Here is an 18,704-nt window from a genome sequence, read left to right on the forward strand (position 1 = left end):
TGATTAAAACCATCAAAATGGGTAGGAAGTACTATCTCGCTGTGGTTTTGATTTGCGTTTCCCTGGTGGGTAGTGATAAGCCTCTTTTCATGTGCTTCATGGCCATTTGTATTTTCTTGAGGAAAATATTCTGATCTTTTGCCAATTTTTTAATTGAGTTGTCTTTCTTTATAAAGTTGGCTAAGGTCATTTTGAAGACATGATACGTTTTTATCAAATTCTTTTACTGTATCATTGAGATGATCTTTTTTATCTATTAATGAAACAAATTATATTAATTGATTTTTTTGTATGCTTCTCTTGCATTCCTGGGATAAACCCAACTTGGTGCTGATGTATTATCTTTCTCATTTTTTGATGTATTTGGTTTGGACATATTTTCTTTAGAATATTTGTATCCATGTTTATTAATGAGATTTACCTATCACTTTGGTTTCTTAGAATGGCTGTGTTGTGTTTGACATCAATGTTATACCAGTCTCAAAGAACATTCCATCCCCTTTATACTCTTAATCAAAGTAATCCCTTTGATAACTCAAACTATTTTGTGAAATTGTGTTAAAAGTGACATGTCCGCCTCCCATGGTACTGTAATAGAATCCTCAAAGTGCAAAACATACATGATGCTTTGGATCATGCACAGTTCTGGTGTTTTGCATAAAGGCTAAATTAACCTTCCAAATATCTAAGTCTTGCCATATAGATCGCATAAAATATTATTACTTATACTAATATTACTAATATGCAAATATACACATAGGTGATCAAATACATTGAAGTATAGTTTAAGTAATAGAATCTTCATAAATGTGTCTAATCCCTAGAAGATTTTGAGTCAGATTGGAATTCTGTCTTGGAATAGCAGACCTGACTTGTAAAACTTTGAGCTTGGTGTTTTCTCTGTGGGGCAAATTTAAACAGAATTTAAAGGAATTTAAAATTTTCTAATATTTGGTTTTATTTTGTTTTATTTTTTTCCTTAAGGAATCTGTCCAGATAGCGAGTTATTTGGGGCTAGAGACCTGGAGTCTCTCTAAAGGGGATAGCATAGCCCAGATTATTTCATAGTTTACATTTTTTATTATAAAATATATATATAACATAAAATTTGCCATTGTATGACCCAGCAATTCCACTCTTAGGTATCCATCCAGAGAAATCCAAAACACCAATTCAAAAAAATGTATGCACCCCTATGTTTATTGCAGCGCTATTCACTATAATCAGGACATAGAAACATCCAAAATGCCCATCAGTAGATGACTGGATTAATAAAATCTGGTACATTTATACAATGGAGTATTACTCGGCCCTAAAGAAGAATGAAATCTTACCATTTGCAATGATATGGATGGACCTAGAGAACATTATGCTAAGTGAAATACGTCAGACAGAGAAAGACAAATGCCATGTGATTTCACTTATATATGGAATCTAAAAAATAGAATAGATGAACAAACTAATCAGAAACAGTCTCAGAGATATAGAGGAAAAATTGAGGGTTGCTAGATGGGAGGGGAGTGGGGATGAGGGAGAAGGTGAGGGGATTAGAAAGCACAAGTTGGTAACCACAAGATTGCCACAGGGATACAAAAGTCACTTTGGGGAATGTAATCAATAATGTTGTAAAGATTTTATACGGTATCCAATGGACACTTGTCTTATTAGGGAGACCACTTCATGAACGGTGTAGGTACCTGATCACTGCAGTATATACCTGAAGCTGAATAATAATGAATGTCAACTATAATTTAATATATATATAGTCACAGGATATGGAGTACAGCATAAGGAATTGAGTCAGAACTGTAACAGCTGTGTGCGATGTCAGAGGGGTAATAGATTGGGGAGAGGGGTTATCACTTTGTGAGGGGTCTAACTATAAATGTCTAACTATTACATTGTTTTGTACACCTGAAACTAATAATAAAAAAAATTAAAATTAAAATAAATAAAGGGCACACATGATACAGATACATATTAACATCTATAAAAAATAAATAAAGTGCTTTAAAAATATTGCCATTGTAATCATTTTTTAAACAATTCGGTGACATTAATTACATTCACAATGTCATGTGACCATCACTAGCTAGTTGATTTTTTGTAATTATTTTAGGACTATTCAATATATATTTACAGAGTAAATTTTGGCATCTTTTATTTTTCTAAGAATTGATCTATTTCCTGTGAGTTTTGAGCTTGACTGACATAGTTCTTCACAATGTTTAACATCTGAAGCATCCATTATTGTGTTCTTTTTTATTTTCTTTATGAGTTTCCCTTATATTTTTCTAGAATAATCTTTTCTGACTTTTTCCAATTTTATTAGTTTTCAAAGAACCAATTTTTGTGCTTGATTTTTAGGCATCATATTCTTCTTCCTTTCCTTCAACTTTTCTTCATTTATTTTGAGTTTTTTTTCCTCCATCCTTTTAAGTTGGAAACTTAGAAGAATTTTTTACTTCATTTGTTTTCTAATATAAACATATAAAGTTTAATTTTTTCCCTAAGGGCCACTTTAGCAGCAAGCTACAAGTTTTGATACCTAGAACTGATCAATAACCATAGTATCTTGTATTTTCTAATTACTAATTTAATTTATTATATCAACGGTATATTTTATCCATGAGTTATTCATAAGTCTAATGTTTCCTAAATTCCAAATGTATAGCTTTTTTCTATTAGAATGAATTATATGAAACTTCTAATGTTCAACTATTTTTTTGCCTACTAAAATGCCAGTTTCATATATTTCAACATAATACAGATGTTCCTAACCTTATGATGGGGTTACATCCCAATAAACCCATCGTTAAGTTGAAAATACCGGTAAATACTTATGTATGCGTCTCTAGCTGGTTCATAACCACCACATCATGTCCCCACCTGGCAGGCGCCAAAGTTCCCGATTATCTCCAGAATGTCTTTTATACTTGCTTTGTTCAAATCAAAATTCTAACAGGGTCACCACATTGTTTTTTCAGTATATCTCTCTTAAGTTTTTGTTTTATTTCCTTTTTTTTTCCATTTTTAAAAAATCAATTCACTTATTGGAGATTTCAAGTTATTTGTCCTTAAAATGTCCTACATTCTGGATTTGGCTGATTGCTGCTTCTTTGTGTTGTTTAACTTGTTTATCTCTGTATTTCCTATCAATAGTACTTAGTCTAAAAGCTTGATCAGATTCAGGTTTGATTTCGTATGTGCACCCTTAAACCTGAAGAAGATACTTTAACTGGATTTAGAAGTCTAGGTTGATGGTCATTTTTTTTCTCAGCACACTGAGGGTGTCATCCTGCTTTCTTCTAACACCCATTGTTGCTCTTGAAAAATGAGCCATCAGTTTGTTTTTCCTTTTTAGGTGACTTATGATTTTTCCCTGGCTGCTCTTAATATTGAGGGGGGAAAGAACAAACACCAGAGAAGAAAATCCCATAGTGAATATAGGTGTGGGTTTCTTTTTCCTTAGCTTGGGACTTATTGTGCTTCCTGGATCTGAAGGCTCGTGTCCTTTATAATTAGCTAGAAGATTCCTAGCTAATTTCTCATCAAGTGGTGCTAACAAATTCTGATCTGGTGATTAATCCTTGCATTGGTTTTCTAACTTCAATGAGTATATTTTTTCATTTCTAAAAATTATGCTTGTTTTTTAAAGCTGCCTGACCATTTTTATCATGTCTTAGTTCGTATTCATCCAAGTTTCTCTCAATTTCTTTTTTATTTTCTTTTTAATTTATTTTTTAAATTTATTGGGGTTACATAGATTTCAGGTGTACAATTCTGTATTACATCATTTCTCTCAATTTCTTTAAGCATGTTAACTATAGTTTTTTATATGCCATGTCTAAAAAGTCTAATATCTGAAGTGTTTTTCTTCTTTTTTGCTGTCTGTATTTTGGCTGCTTCTCAATCATGGTACATTGTGTATCTGTGTTGTATAATTTTTTTAACCGTGACCACCTCTATTTACTTAGAACTTTATATGTGGAAATTCTTTGAGGCCTAGTTTGAAGTTAAATTTTCCAGAGATAGGTCCATTGATTCTAATTGCTTAAGGGCAATGCCATCTAGGACCCTCTAAATGAAATTCTCTTGAGGTTTTTTTGACTGAATGAATAATGTGAATTTGGACTAAAACCTAAGATTTTCTTTTTCTACTATATCTGATGCCAAGGTCTAAACCAGTACATTTTGTCACCCTCCTGTTCTGCATGGAAGCTTTTCTTCTCCTTAAAACTTTTAATTATGGATTCTCAAACCTACTCAGGAGTAGTATCACCCAGCTTCAATGATTACCAATATTTTGCCATTCTTAATATATCTGTTCTTCCCCTTGCTTGCTATTGTAATTGAGTTTTGTTTCCCCGGAGCATGTTAAATCTAATACCTGACATTATATCACTTCACCCATAATTTGAGTGGTAACTTTGGAAGAAAAGGACAGCATAAGGCTATAACCAGTGTAACTCAGTTTGGGGCTAAAAGAGAGAGAAATGTTGCAGAGTAAGAGACAGAGGAGACAGTTCTTTAATAAAACCAAATTTTAAGAAGTTTTTATCATTATCACAATACTGTGATCACACACCCCAAATTAACAATATTTCTTTATATTTTCAGTGCTCTCTGGCGAAACAAGTTGGGACACACTTGTAGTTAAACAAGTTGGGTTTATTACTTGTTACAACGAAGCAGAATACACACCATGGTGAACTATGGGGCATCTCAGTAAGAGGATGTGAAAAAAGAATTAAAGGATTTGGGCTTGTGTTAGGTGCTTTTGGGGGAGGGATCTAAATTGGACGTCAGGAAGTGAGAGTAATTGTATGATTGGGTATGTTAGGAAAGCTTACCTAGAAGGAGAGAAAACTGGACCGAGGCTAAAGATGTCATTGGTAAACAAGTAGCAGTCACTCATGTTAGCTGTAAAGGTGGTTGGAGGATGTTTGGTCCTTTTTGAGGCCTGGATAATGTTTATGTTTTGTCTGTGTTCAGAGATGATAACAGAGTGGCCTTGTTTTGCTTTACTATGTCATGGTCACAGAATGGCCTTGTCTGCTGTTGCTGTTGTGAAATTGTTTTATTTAACAGGAGAATACCATGACCTAGCTGAAAATAAGACCTAGCCGGACAATCAGCTCTAATGTGTCTTTTGGAGCAAAAATTAATATAAGACCCAATATTATATTATGTCATATCATATCATATTATACCTGGTCTTATAGTAAAATAAGACCAGATCTTACATTAATTTTTCCTCCAAAAGACACCTTAGAGCTGATTGTCTGGCTAGGTCTTATTTTCTGGGAAACACAGTAGTACAGGGGCAGCTCCTAGATGTCAGGGGCTGCTTTCTTTTTCCCGATATCATCTAATACCCGGTATGTGTTCAGTTAACCGCCAGTGTCTCAAAATGTTATTTATAGTGGGTGTTGTTGGAATCAAGATCTGAGGTCCACACATTGCAGCGGCGAGTTCTGTGTCTTAAGTCTCTTAATCAGTTCTCCCTTCACAACTATTTGGCTGATTGTAGCCTCATGATGTCATTTAACATGTCCCCTTCCTCTATAAACTGCTAATTAGATTAAAGGATTTGTCAGGTTTTTTTGGTTTCTTTTTTTTTTTTTTGGCAAAAATATTTCATAGTTGATGTTGCTTTTTGTTGCATCGTATCAGAACTCACATGCTACCCAGATGCCTCTTTCGTGATGTTAAGATTTATCAGTTGATTCTAGTGTCAACTTGATCCTTCCTTTGTAATGTTCTCCAGCTTATTTATGGAATCTTAAATTATCCCCTTAATTAATAAGATTCCTCATTAATTACAAAGGAAAAAAGGGTAACTTAATGGGAAAACCTGTTGCATACCACTTTCACCAAGTGATCAAAGTTATCACCAAGAATGAGACAAACTGGCTCCTGAAATGATGCACTGAGAAGGGCATCAATGATGTAATACTTCTTCCAAAAATGTACTCACTAAATCTAACCAAAGGAAACATCAAATAAACCAAAACAGGTGCAGTCTATAAAATAATTTGCCCTGGACTTTCAGATCTTCAAAGATGCGGAAACGCTGAAGAACAGGTCCAGGTTAGAGAAGAGTAAGGAAACATAGTTTGAGGGTGTGAATGGGATGGGAAATTTACATTGGACCAGTCTGTGAAAATCTACATATGGACTGTAGGGCAGACAATAATATTAAACCCATGTTAAGTGTTCCTGATTTTGATTATTGTGGTTATGTTTGCACATGTCCAAGTTCCTATGACGCTCTGAAATGTGTAGTAGAAAAGGGTCATGACATCTGCAGTTTCCTCTCAAATGGACACATATGCACATCTACAGAGAAAGGCGGGAGAAAGGAAATGTGGTAGAACTTTAACCGTTGGGGAAGAGTCTATGTGAAGAGTATATGGAGGTTGATCATTTCTCCCTATTCTTATAACTTTTCTTAGAATTTGAAATTTTTTCAAAATTAGAAGCTGAAAATGTCCCCATTCACTTTTCACCTAACATTTTAGTAGCCACTGATTGTTATTACCTAGGTCCATTCCTTCATTAGTGGTTGCAGAATGGGGATTTTCTGATTCTAGCATTTTCTTCATAATAAATAAAGCTTCTAATAAAGCTCCTATAATCCTTCTATAAAGAACTTTCCCTTATCACAACTTTTGGTAATCCTAAAATACTGCCCCTAAATGAGGGGCGATACATGCTTGATTCATTTCCTTTTATGAATTTTTCAAAATAATGATGATATCGTGGCCACCTTCACTAGTAACCACGGAGGATTGTTTATAAAGTATCATTACGAACTCATGATTTTGTTTTACCTTTGATACAGTTCAATTGACTGCAGTCATTATTCTTTATGAAATTGTTCCATTCAAAGCAAGTGGGAGCACTTTTAAGTTATCTCCTATGTATTTTTGATGCAACCCCATTACTCTTTGACAGGCTCCTTGCTTTCCGGTATAAGACGTTTCAGGTTCATCTTGAACATTTCCTGTTCTCCACTGGGCTCAGCTATTTCCCAAGTGAGTCCTGGTTTCTTTCATGAGCAGATGCATTGAGAGGCATTTTGGCACTAGAGGGGCTCATGCCTCCTGAGCTGTTACTGACTCAAGGCATTTTCGATGGTGCAGTCTAGGAAGAAGTTTAAAAAGAAAAAATAAATATCTTCTACATTCCCAATTCCTAATTGTTCTTGGATAAGGACATAAAATATATTTTTTTTTTTATTTTTTAAATTAGTTTCATGTGTACAAAACAATGTAGTAGTTAGACACTTGTCATTTATGTCCCTCACACAGTGATAACCCCCTTGTCCCCCATCTACTACCCTCTGACATCCCATACAGCCATTATATTTCCATTGTCTCTATTCCTAATGCTGTACTCCACTTCCTGTAACTATATATATATATAAAATTATAGTTGACATTCATTATTCATTATTGTTCAGCTTCAGCTTCAGATGTACAGTGCAGTGATCAGGCATCTACATCTTCCCTGAGGTGGTCTTAGGGAGATAAAATCTTAACAGTGAACTGGACTGGTGTGTATGTATATTTGTGTGTGTGTGTGTGTGTGTTTACTCTGAAGCTAGTATGAGGAAGCTTCCAGGTCTGTGTTGAATATCTCAGGCCTAGACTCTTATGGCTTCTTTCTTTTTCTCTAGCTCTGCTTGCTCAGAACTCTTCCTGGCCAGGTGGGAGACCCAGATGAGGAAGAATGGCTGCAGCATTGGTGACAACCTGATTACAGGTTTGTGGGAAATTACTCTGTTTCCAAAAACGTACTGCTGTTCCCAAAGGACACCCCTCTTGCCCATGACTCAGCTTCGCAGCCCTACTGGGCCAGCCTCAGGCTTCTCCAAGTGTCTGTGCTTCTTACAATGGGAGAGAATATGCCTTAGGAAAGTCTTCTATAGTAGCACTATAACATTTGTTCATTTTTTCTCAGATATTCTTCCCGGTTGAGTATCAGTTCTATATTCTGCAGGGTGCTCTGAAGGAAAGGAGATTTTTCACGAGGAAAATCATTCATTTTCCAAATGTTTTTCTCATCTTGCTGTATGCTCAGTCTGTACTGGATCTTGAATAAGCCTGGAAGAGTCCTCAGAACCTAGCTGTGGAAACTGCAGGTCAGTCGTGTGTTAGAAAAGCTGCCAAAACCATGAGCCTGAATGTGATGGTCCAGGGAGTGAGAGAGCAGAGGAGAGTTCCCAGAATGAGCCTTGGGGAGATGGGGAGAGGCGTGCAAAGCTGGCCTGAGCTTCCCATGCACTGAGTCTCCTCCCTCCGTCCTGGCAGCTTCACCCACCATCCTTCTGCGTCAGGGTTAGAGAGAGGCCTTGGCTGAGCCCGAATGTGATTGTGATGTTACAGGACTTGGTGACCCTTGAGGAAGTGGCGTAGATTTCTCCCAGGACGAGTGGGCACTGCTGGGCCCTGCTCAGAAAATCCTGGACAGAGATGTGATGCTGGAGAACTTTAGGAACGTGGCATCCATGGGTAAGGGTGGCCTCATTCCTTCATTTTTTCATTTCTTCATGCAGCAAATAGTTTATCACATATTGTGTACCAGGATCTGTGAAAAGAATGGCTATACATGGTAAACCTGAAATGGATGAGCCCTTCCCTTGTCGGCAGTCTCATGGTGTCGCGTCCAGCGCTACACGGGCAGTGAGGGAATGAAAAGAGGCGGCTTCGGGTTAAGTTTTTAAAAAGAAACACAGACTTAATGCAGTTAAATCTCAGAAGGCCAGGGGGCCTCACAGTCATGAAAGACTGGAGCCTTGAATCGAGCCAACTGGTGGCTTTTATTATTATCTATTCCACGGTCTGTGAATCCCATACCTCTTTTCCCAAAAGTGAATCAAACCAAGTATCTTTGTCCCCAAGCAGCCAGAGCAGAAAGTCTTGTGATGACTTAGGTGAGATATGCACCTCTCTGGGGGGCAAGTCTCTCACCTTGTAACAGTTCTATAGAGATAAGTGGAGAGAGCTGATCTTTATTGCCCTCGTGACTTCTCTCACAATCAGGTGAGAGAGGAAAGCCAGAGTCAGCAATGGCTTTTCCCAGGCAGGGGGGAAGGGGAGGCAAGGCTCCTTCCCAGATCTTCTAATGCAGCTTATTGGGGGTCCCCCTCGGTTCCGCCTGGCTTGGGTTGTATCTCACGTGAGATGTCTTACCCGTCTTTGGCTGCAAACCATCTTTTGGGGACCAAACAGAGAGACATGAGGTGTAAAATATTGAGATAAGCAACGTCCCAAAAAGGCACAGACTCACAGACATTTTTTCCCACAAGGAAAGACATGGGGGATTTGGTTTCAGGGAATTTCTTTCCACAAGGAAAGTCTGCTAATCTGCTGTGTGACAACATCATGGCTCCCATGAGAATGCACTGCTTTCATTTTTTTCTGTCCTTGAAAGATTTAGGTATTTGTCTTTGCGTATCTGATCTTGGGCTTCAGTTTCAAGGGTCAGTTCCATGTGGGACACGGAGCGTGGGTGTTCGTTTTGGGGCCCTTGGGAGGGATCTCTGATCTGATTTGATCTGTTTTCCTGAAGTTGCACTTGCCTGTCAACTTCAGACCAAAATATTGGAACCAGTTTTGTGGCACTGTCTCCTTCACAGTTCCCCCCAAATCACATGTCTTTCTCCATGCGCAGCATATCATCTCTGTAAACACAGTCTGACCATTGAGATGGAGCAGGAAGCACTGAGGACAAAGGAGAGAAGAATTCTGCAAGGTGTCTGTTCAGCTGAGCCCTGGGCAGAAAGGAGTCGGGTGGAGCAGCCATAGCAGGGGAGGGGTGGTACGTTTGGGAATGTCAGTCAGTGTGGGAGAAGGAAGCTGAGGACTTTACATGAGCTGTTCCTCTTTCACTACCTCTCCATTCATTCGTATTTTGATTTGGTCTCAGAAAAAGATTGTTTTAATTACTCTTTCAATTTCACATTTCCTTGAATACTTTTTGTTCAGTTCTCCCTACTTTGCCTATTGTCTCTAACCTCCAGAATCCATTCTAAGTAAAATAGCTCCCATTTCGATCATTTGTTCCTATATTTGGTGTCTCCTCCCAGAACCAACTCCTAAAATAACTTCTCTGGTCATTGGTTGCATCTTCCCTTTCACATGTTCTTTCTATATTTAGTGTTATTATTTGAAACCAAATCCACAGGGTGCTTGCATCCTTTTTTCTTTCATCCCTACTTTTTCTCTCAGTAGTTACAAAAATTTTCTTCAGTCACTTCCAGACAGGGACGCTCAACTTAAATCAAAACATGCAATTCCTGTGCAGAATGTTCCTGGGGGCAAGAAACCTCCAATGGCATAAAAATGGTAAGATTCATTAGGAATGATTCTTGGTTTTTTTATAGTAGAAGTCTGTGAATTTCAATGAATTAAAACAGCAGCACCACCCACACAAACGGAGGCAGTTGAGGCAAGTGGCATTCGCTCACGGGAAGGCTGTCTTAGGAAAGACTTTCTGAATCTCACAAAATTGGACAAATCAGCAATCCTATCTCATCACTTGCTGCCTTTCAGCAAGCAAATTCGCAGAGAATATCAACAGAGAAAACAGTTACTTAAATGATTTTGTTATTATATATTTAATACATCATTCATTCTTTCTTTACTCATTTTACAAAAACTGTATTTAGGATGCCCTTTGATGGGAATGAATACAATGGAGCCTTGGGAAAAGCACTCAGCTCATTCAACTTGAAAAAACAATAGGGCAAAAATTGTACAAAGACCCTAAAATTGGTTAAAATGTCAGTCATAGCAATGTACTTCCCATACGTGGGAGAATCCACATGGGAAAGTGTAATGAAAGTGAGAAAGCCCTTAGTCACCTCTTATTCCTTGTTCAATAGGCACCAGCTCATCCTGGTGAGAAACCCTTGGCATTTGATCATCATGGCAAATTCTTCAGAAAGAACTGTCACCTTATTTATACAAGGTGCAAGGGAGAGAAATGCTACAAATATGAAGAATATGGGAAAGGCTTTGGCCATCCCTCAACTCTTAGGAGTCATTTGAGTACTCACACTGGAGAGAAAATTCTTGAATTTAATGATTGTGGCAAAGCTTCTAATCGAGAGTCATCCCTTAGGAAACACTTAAGAAGTCTCACAAGAGAGAAAGCTTACCAGTGTAATCAGTGTCTTATGTCCTTCAGTTTACACTCTTCCTTTTCAGTACGTGAACAAATGCCTATTGGAGAGAAACTCTGTGAGCGCAGTGACTATGGAAAAAAATCTTTTCCTAGTGTCTGCAAAGATTGTGTACTATGGAGAAACACTCACAATGTAATGAACATGGGAAGGTTTTCACTGGCCCCTTGTCCCTTCAGAAATGTGTGAGATCTCACACTGGAGAGAAATCTTTTGAATGTGGCATCATCTTGTCCGTTTGCTACGGCCCAAGGTCCACGTGCTCAATGCCTTGAAAGGCCAAAACTCAAAACGTCAGAGTTTGGAGTTAAGGAAAGTTTTATTGATTGAGAAAGCTCCAACCGAGAAAATGGGAGACCTAATGGTGCCTCAAATTTATCTTGCTCGCTGGGCAAGCTTAAGGGTTTTGAAGGGGTTAAGAGGAACAGGTACATGGAAGTGCTGGTGGGGCAAGTTTTAATTAGAGGACATTGGAACTTAGCCATTTATGGTAAACAAGTGTCAACACGAGATCTTCTTGGAAAACGGACCCTTGGCTTCTGAGTGTTCTGGTGTTCAAGTTCCGGTTATGTCATGGTCCTTTGGTTCCGTGGAGGGGACTGCGCGACTTTGGTTCCAGGTGCAAGTGGAGGTCAAAGTTCTCTCCTCTGCACGTGCTTCAGCTGGTTTACTTGTGGTTTTGGTCTGTTGTGTCAGAAAAACAACTCCGTATCTCATTAAACAAGATAGGACAGTTCTGAGCTTGTTCTGTGGTCACATGTCTCATTTCCAATTCTCTAAGCAGCAACTTCTCCCTCATTCTGTAAATTACTTTATTTATACTGTCACCTGGGCAGACTGACAGACACCAGACCAGGATAATTGGCCTCTAAGATAATGGCACCAAGGGCGTGTTAGATGAGCCCCTCAATTTAACATTGAACTGATGTTTTATCCTCCCTAAAAGGCTACTTCTCCTTTATTGCCACCCCTGTAAGAGCTAACACCATCGGGTCAGACACCCATGGAGCTGTCCTTTGGTGGTTCTCCATCAGGCTGACTTTGCCCCCTGCGGGACAATGGACAACATGTCTGGAGATATTTCTGGTTTTCACAATAGAGTGCTGGCCTCTAGTGGGTAGTCGACAGGGGTCTCTTAAAAGTCTTACAGTGCGTGGGACAGACCCACATAGCAAATAATTTTATACACCAAAAGGTCAATATTGTCATGAAGTAGAAATCCTAATAGAAGTGTTGAGTACTAATGTTAAAAATTTTTATCTAAAAAATCCCAGTCATTGTCTATTATTTTATATAATGATATTGAAAATATTATCTGAAAGAAATCTCACAATCTTTCTCCATTATTTTGTGCTATTGCATCTTTTTTATTATGGTTAAATATATGTAACATAAAATTGAGCATTTTAACCATTTTTAAGCATATAGTTTGGCATTAAGAATATTCACATTTTTGTGCAACCATCCCCACCACCCATCTCCAAAATGTTTTCACTTCCCAATTGAAACTTTACCCATTAAACATAAACTCCCCAATTCCTCCCTTACTTCAGCCCCTGCCAATCACCATTCTATTTCCTGTCTCTGAATTTGACTTCTGTTGGCACCTCATATAAGTGGAGTTGTACAATATTTGTCTTTTTGGGACTGTCGTTTCACTTAGCTTAATACCTTCATGTTTCATCCATGTTATAGCATGTGTCAGAATTTCCTTCATTTTTAAGGTGGAATAATATTCTATTTTGTATTCGTACCACATTTTATCCATTCACCCACTGATGGACACTTGGGTTGCTTCCACTTTTTATTTATTGTATTTCTGCTGTAAATATGGGTGTTCATATAAATATCTGTTTGAGTTCCTGCTTTGTACCATTTCATTTTTTCCCGATAGCACCTTTCACAGTTGAACTATGTTTATTGATTCACCTCTTTGTTTTGTTTCTATCCGCACTAGAAAGTCAGCTATATGCTAACAGAGACCACTTCTTCACAACCATATTTCTAGCACCTAAAACATTGTAGGTTCTCCATATATATTGTATAAAAGGAATGGATCAGTCTTCTGGGAGCCTATAATTTTTTAAAGAGATTGAAAATAAATAAGACAAGTACTCTACCTACTCCAATTAAATGTTTATAATTATAGTTGACCCTTGAAAAATGTGGAAGTTAGGGGCACTGACCCTCCCTCCACCCAGTCAAAAATCTGCATATAACTTTGACTCCTCCAAAACTTAGTTGTCTCTCAGTAACCACCAAGAATTAGTTGCAGGACCCGCCATGGATACCAAAATCCATGGTTGCTCAAGTTCCCAATATAAAATGGTGTAGATCAGTGCATACAGTCAGCCCTTTGCATCCACAGACTCCCAACCAATGATTGAAAACAGTACAAGACTAAAGAGTAACAGCTCCATCCATAGACCTCCCAGCTCCTGGGTCAGTTTTCTTAAAGTGCCAGTTTGCTTTTATCAGAACAAAATACTGATACGTGTTTTCCACATGGGTAACTTTTAAAGATCATTATGATAAGATGTAAAAGATTATGCCAGTTTTTCCAGTCAAGATGGCAGAGTAGGTATATGCTTGGTTGCCTTCTTTTATAACCACATCAAAATTACAACTAAAGTACAGAATAACCATCATTGAGAATCATCTGAAATCTAGCTAAACTGAGTCCCTGGGAAGGTACAAGAAGAAGCCACCTTGAAACTGGTAGGAGGGGTAGAGATGCAGAATGGCCTGGTCCCACATCCGGGTGTGACCCTTAAAAATTAGGAAGGATATCTTGGTTGCAAGGGTCCTTCACAAAGGAGCAAAGGGTCCCAGTCCCACACCAGGCTCCCCAGCCCAGGATTCCAGTTCTGGGGAAAGAAGTCCCCATAACTTCTGGTTGTGAAAACCAGGGAGATTGTGGCTAGGTGATTCAAGGGTGGCTGCAGTCCCAGGTGCTCCTCTTAAAGGGCCCAGACACAGCCTTACTCACTGATGGACTCACTCACTCTGAGCTCCAGTGGTGGGGCAGCAGGTCAAAAGGCAGCAGGGATGTATGGGGAGGAACTAAATTGGCTTCAGAGTGAGGTTGGAGGGGCAGCTTTCTCACAGATGGAGGAGCTGGCAGAAGCCATTCTTTCTTTGTCGAGCCCTCGTCCCACCTGTAGGCAGCTGCTATATCTGAGTCTGTATCAACCTAACACCATTTGTTTGCCCCGCCCTGGTGACTCCCTGAGACCCTGCCCCACCCAACTTGCAGACCCACTCAAGCCACTTCTGGTAGCTTTTTGGACCAACTCCCTGTCTTGGTTCATGCTACAGACTTTCCTAAAGTCTCTTAAAGTTTCACAAAACCCAAACAATCAGCGTCTCACTTCAGCATGTCCCATACCTCTGGCTTAGCAGCCCTAAGCCTGCCACTAGCAACAGCCAGCCTCAGTTTGCAACTTGGCCCATTGAGGTACCTCCAAGCCCAGCACAGGTGGTGGCCATCTGTAGATTGCTTGGTGGCTCATGCCAGGTAGCCCGGGCATGGCACAGGCTGTGGCTCATCTTACCCTGCAGCAGGGCCCCTCCTAGGAGGCCCTGGGGCTGGCATGCCTAGTGGCAGCTTTGGACTGAGCCAAAGCATCATCTGGCTGCCTCCAAGGATGGAGGCAGACTGGGTAGGCACTAGAACCCTCCTAAAGCGAATCTTGCTTCATAGAGTCAGCCCCTGCATAACAGCTCCTCCACAGTAGTCATGGCTAGTCCTCACAACCAATCAGCCCAAGGGTCAATCCCTCCTATTGATGGGCAAATAGCAACCAAGGCTCAACTACAATAAGAGGGCACACACAACCCTCACAAGGGACATACCTGGAGCACCCAGATGAGAGAAGAGCTTCTCAGATGAGAAAAAGCTAAAGGAGTTTATACCACCAAACCAGTATTATAAGAAATGTTAAAAGGACTTCTTTAAAAATAAGAGGAAAAAAGGTTAAAAAATATGAATACTAAAATGGCAATACCTATATATCTATCAACAATTACTTTAAATGTAAATGAATTAAATGCACCAGTCAAAAAATAGGATGGCTGAATTGCTAAGAAAACAAAACACTTATATATTCTGCCTACAAGAGACTCACTTCAGATAGAAATACACACAGAGACTGAAAGTAAAGGGGTGGGGAAAACATATTTCATAAAAATGAAAACAAGCAAACAAAAAAGTGGGATAGCAGTACTTATATCAGACAAAATAGACTTCAAACCAAAGGCTGTATAATGAGACAAAGAAGGACCCAGTAATCCCACTTCTGGGTATTTACACAACGAAACCCAAAACACTAATTTGAAAATATATATACATCTATGTGTTTATTGCAGCATTATTTACAATAACCTAGATATGGAAGCAACCTAAGTGTCTACCAATAGATGAATGTATAAAGAAGAAGTGGTACATATATACAATGGAATATTATTCAGCCATAGAAAAGAATGAAAGCTTGCTATTTGCAACAACATGGATGGACCTAGAGGATATTATGCTAAAGGAAATAAGTCAGATTGAGAAAGACAAATGTCATTTGACCTTATTTACATGTGGAATCTAAAGAACAAAATAAACAAACAAAATAGAAATAGACTCATAGACACAAAGAACAAACTGATGGTTGCCAGGTGGTAGAGGGATTGAGGGAATGGTGAAAAGGGTGAAGGGATTAAGAAGCACAAATTGATAGTTATACACTCATCATGGGGATATAAAGTGTAGCATAAGGAATATAGTCAATATTATACTATGTATGGTATCAGACGGGTACTATATTTACTGGGATGGTCATTTCATAAGTTATATAAATGTCTAACCACTATGTTGTATACCTGAAACTAATGTAATATTGTATGTCAACTATAATTTAAAAATAAAAAAAACTATTTTTTATTAAAGAAACTACGTTAGTTTCTTTAATAAATAAACGTCATTATCAAAAAAATGAAGAAGGAGACTGAAGAGGAAGGGAAGAAAGGAAAAAACAAAGAAAGGAAGAAAAAAGGCAAAGAATGAAGCAATATCTAAGAGTTATTTTATGCAATATAAAATGAACCACCTGAAAAACTAGCGTTCAAAGCTAGTTGAAAATTACATCAATGTTTACAGGAAAGGTATGATACATAGTTAGGAGAGTAGGTTCACTGTCAGGTTAGAGTCCATTCTAATCTCAATCTCTTTCTCTGAAAAATGAGGAAAATAGCTCAAGCAATGTCAGGACCACCTAAAATTATACATGTGAAGCAACGAGCACTGTCCTGACATGGTAAGCACTTTTTAATGACTACTGTATAATTTTTATTTCATTTCTTCCAGAGAAAAACTAATCTGCCATAAGAAAAGATGAAATAGTGCCATTTGCAACAACAAGGATGGATCTTGAGATTATTAGGCTAAATGAAATAAGTCACACAGAAAAAGTTGAGAACCATCTGATTTCACTGATATGTGGGATGTAAACCTGAAAGCAACAAAGGAACAAGACAAACAAATGAAGAAACAAAAACTTACAGACACAGACAATGATTTAGTGGTTACCAGAGAATAAGGGGGGAGGAGGTGGTAGATGAGGGTAAATGGGGTCAAATATATGATGATGGAGCGAGAACTGACTCTGGGTGGTGAACACACAATGTGATATATAGATTACAAAATTGTACACTTGAAACCTATGTAATTTTATTAACCATTGTCACCCCAATACATTTTAATTTAAAAAAAAGTAAAAGAAACATACAACAAAATTAAGGTGAAGAATATCAACATTTGAGAAGATAATTTTTGGGGGGAAGCCATGTCAGCATTTCCTATAAGTGCTTCATATCTAATGTTAGAAATCTCAGGAATAACTGTAAGAAAAATAAGATTTTATGGGCTGCAAATAGGGAAGAAAAAGAAAAAAAAATTTACTGACAATGTTCTTGAAGAGAAACTAATACAAACACAAATAAAAACGAAATTGTAGGTTCTTTGAGAATAGAACAAATGAAGCATGTGTTCTAGGGAAGACAAAGAACCAGATTTAAATTCACAACATTGGCCTTTGGGGACTACAATGTCTACTTAGTTCTGAGGTGAATGACCCAGACAAGGGACTCCTTGGCTAAGGAGCCCTCTCAAGGCCTCCTTCACGTCCTTGTTCCTCAGGCTGTAGATAAAGGGGTTCAGCATGGGTGTGACCGCGGTGTACATCACTGAGGCCACTGAGTTTCTTAGGGAAGAATGGGTCAGAGCAGAACTGAGATAGACCCCCAGGCCTGTCCCATAGTACAAGGAGACCACAGAGAGGTGAGACCCACAGGTGGAAAATGCTTTCCATTTCCCCCCTTCAGAGGATATTCTCATTAAAGAGGAGACAATCTGAGAGTAAGAAAACAGGATTCCAGTGAAAGGAAACACAGCAAGGAGGGCAGTGGCTACGTACAAAACAATGTCATTGATGAGGGTGTTGGAGCAGGCCACCTTGAGAATCTGAGTAACTTCACAGAAGAAATGTGGAATTTCAGTGCCTGTACAGAAGGTCAGCTGTCTCATCAGTAGAATATGAAGCAGAGAGACCCAGAAAATGATGAACCAAGACAATAGAACCAGAAGGCCACACAGGCATGGGTTCATGATGGCTGTGTAGTGCAGGGGGTGGCAGATGGCCACATACCGATCATAGGCCATCACGGTCAGAAGAAAATTATCCAATCCAGCAAAAATCATAAGGAAATACACCTGAATGAGGCATCCGATGTAGGAGATGTTTTTGCTCTGTGTCTGGATGTTCACCAGCATCTTAGGGATGGTGGTGGAGGTGAAACAGATGTCCACAAAGGACAGGTTGGCCAGGAAGAAGTACATGGGCGTGTGGAGGTGGGAGTCTGAGCTGACGGCCAGGATGATGAGCAGGTTCCCAAGTACAGTGACCAGGTACATGGACAGTAACACTCCAAAGAGGAGGGGCTGCAATTCTGGATCATCTGAGAGACCCAGGAGGAGGAATTCTGATACTTCTGTTTGGTTTCCTGCTTCCATGGAGCTGGTGTGCCTGCTGGAGAGAGAGGCTAAAGCAATATTTTGTGATCTGGCGACTGGCACCTCAGTGAGTCATCGCCTTAGGAATCCACCCTTGGAGGACATCCTTCACCCTCAATTATCCTTCAGTGATAGTGATTCACTCAGACAAATGGTAGCCATTTTCACTTTAAACGTAATTATTTAGTCAGTTTTAAATTTATCAGAAATCTCTTTTTATCTCCTACTCACTGATTTTAATTCTATTTGAAGTTATGGACATAAACCAATTTCTTCTATATGACCCTTCCAAAATAAATAAAGACATTTAATATCTTTTTTATCATAATCTCCATACTTCCTTCATTCAAATAACTCTGTAATAAATATTATTCCTGGATTCTCAACTCAAACAACCTTCATTCTGTGACCTGATGCTTTCAACCGACGTCACAATTAACTCTCAAGTGCTTT

The 18,704-nt window shown here is 38.7% G+C and overlaps 2 protein-coding genes across 15 annotated transcripts in view; one reads left to right on the forward strand and one right to left on the reverse strand.

Moving 5' to 3' along the window:
- LOC109456203 (uncharacterized) overlaps nt 1-18,704 on the forward strand; it is a 366,695-nt gene that overhangs the window by 314,921 nt on the left and 33,070 nt on the right. For 13 of the 14 annotated variants that reach the window (XR_016019022.1, XR_016019024.1, XR_016019023.1 and 10 more), the window contains one exon: nt 7,685-7,770. Coding sequence is in view for 3 of the 14 variants with exons in the window: in XM_088792480.1 (XP_088648606.1) it covers nt 7,685-7,770 (86 nt within the window). In the remaining 11 variants the exon portion in view is untranslated. Of the gene's footprint in view, nt 1-7,684; nt 7,771-8,007; nt 8,381-18,704 lie in introns of those variants that run through there. The other variant, XM_088792479.1, reaches the window with a different exon arrangement.
- On the reverse strand, nt 17,295-18,552 carry LOC109456233 (olfactory receptor 7D4-like). Its single transcript, XM_019748414.3, has one exon. It carries the CDS (start codon nt 18,249-18,251, stop codon nt 17,295-17,297), a length of 957 nt encoding a protein of 318 aa, XP_019603973.3. The 5' UTR covers nt 18,252-18,552.

This window comes from Rhinolophus sinicus, chromosome 15 (assembly GCF_057876585.1).
Source record: "Rhinolophus sinicus isolate RSI-liver-muscle chromosome 15, RSI-T2T, whole genome shotgun sequence".
Taxonomy (NCBI): Eukaryota; Metazoa; Chordata; class Mammalia; order Chiroptera; family Rhinolophidae; genus Rhinolophus; species Rhinolophus sinicus.

Coding starts and splice junctions, on each gene's coding strand:
- LOC109456233 (XM_019748414.3), bottom strand. CDS start 18,251: ATGGAAGCAGGAAACCAAACAGAAGTATCAGAATTCCTCCTCCTGGGT.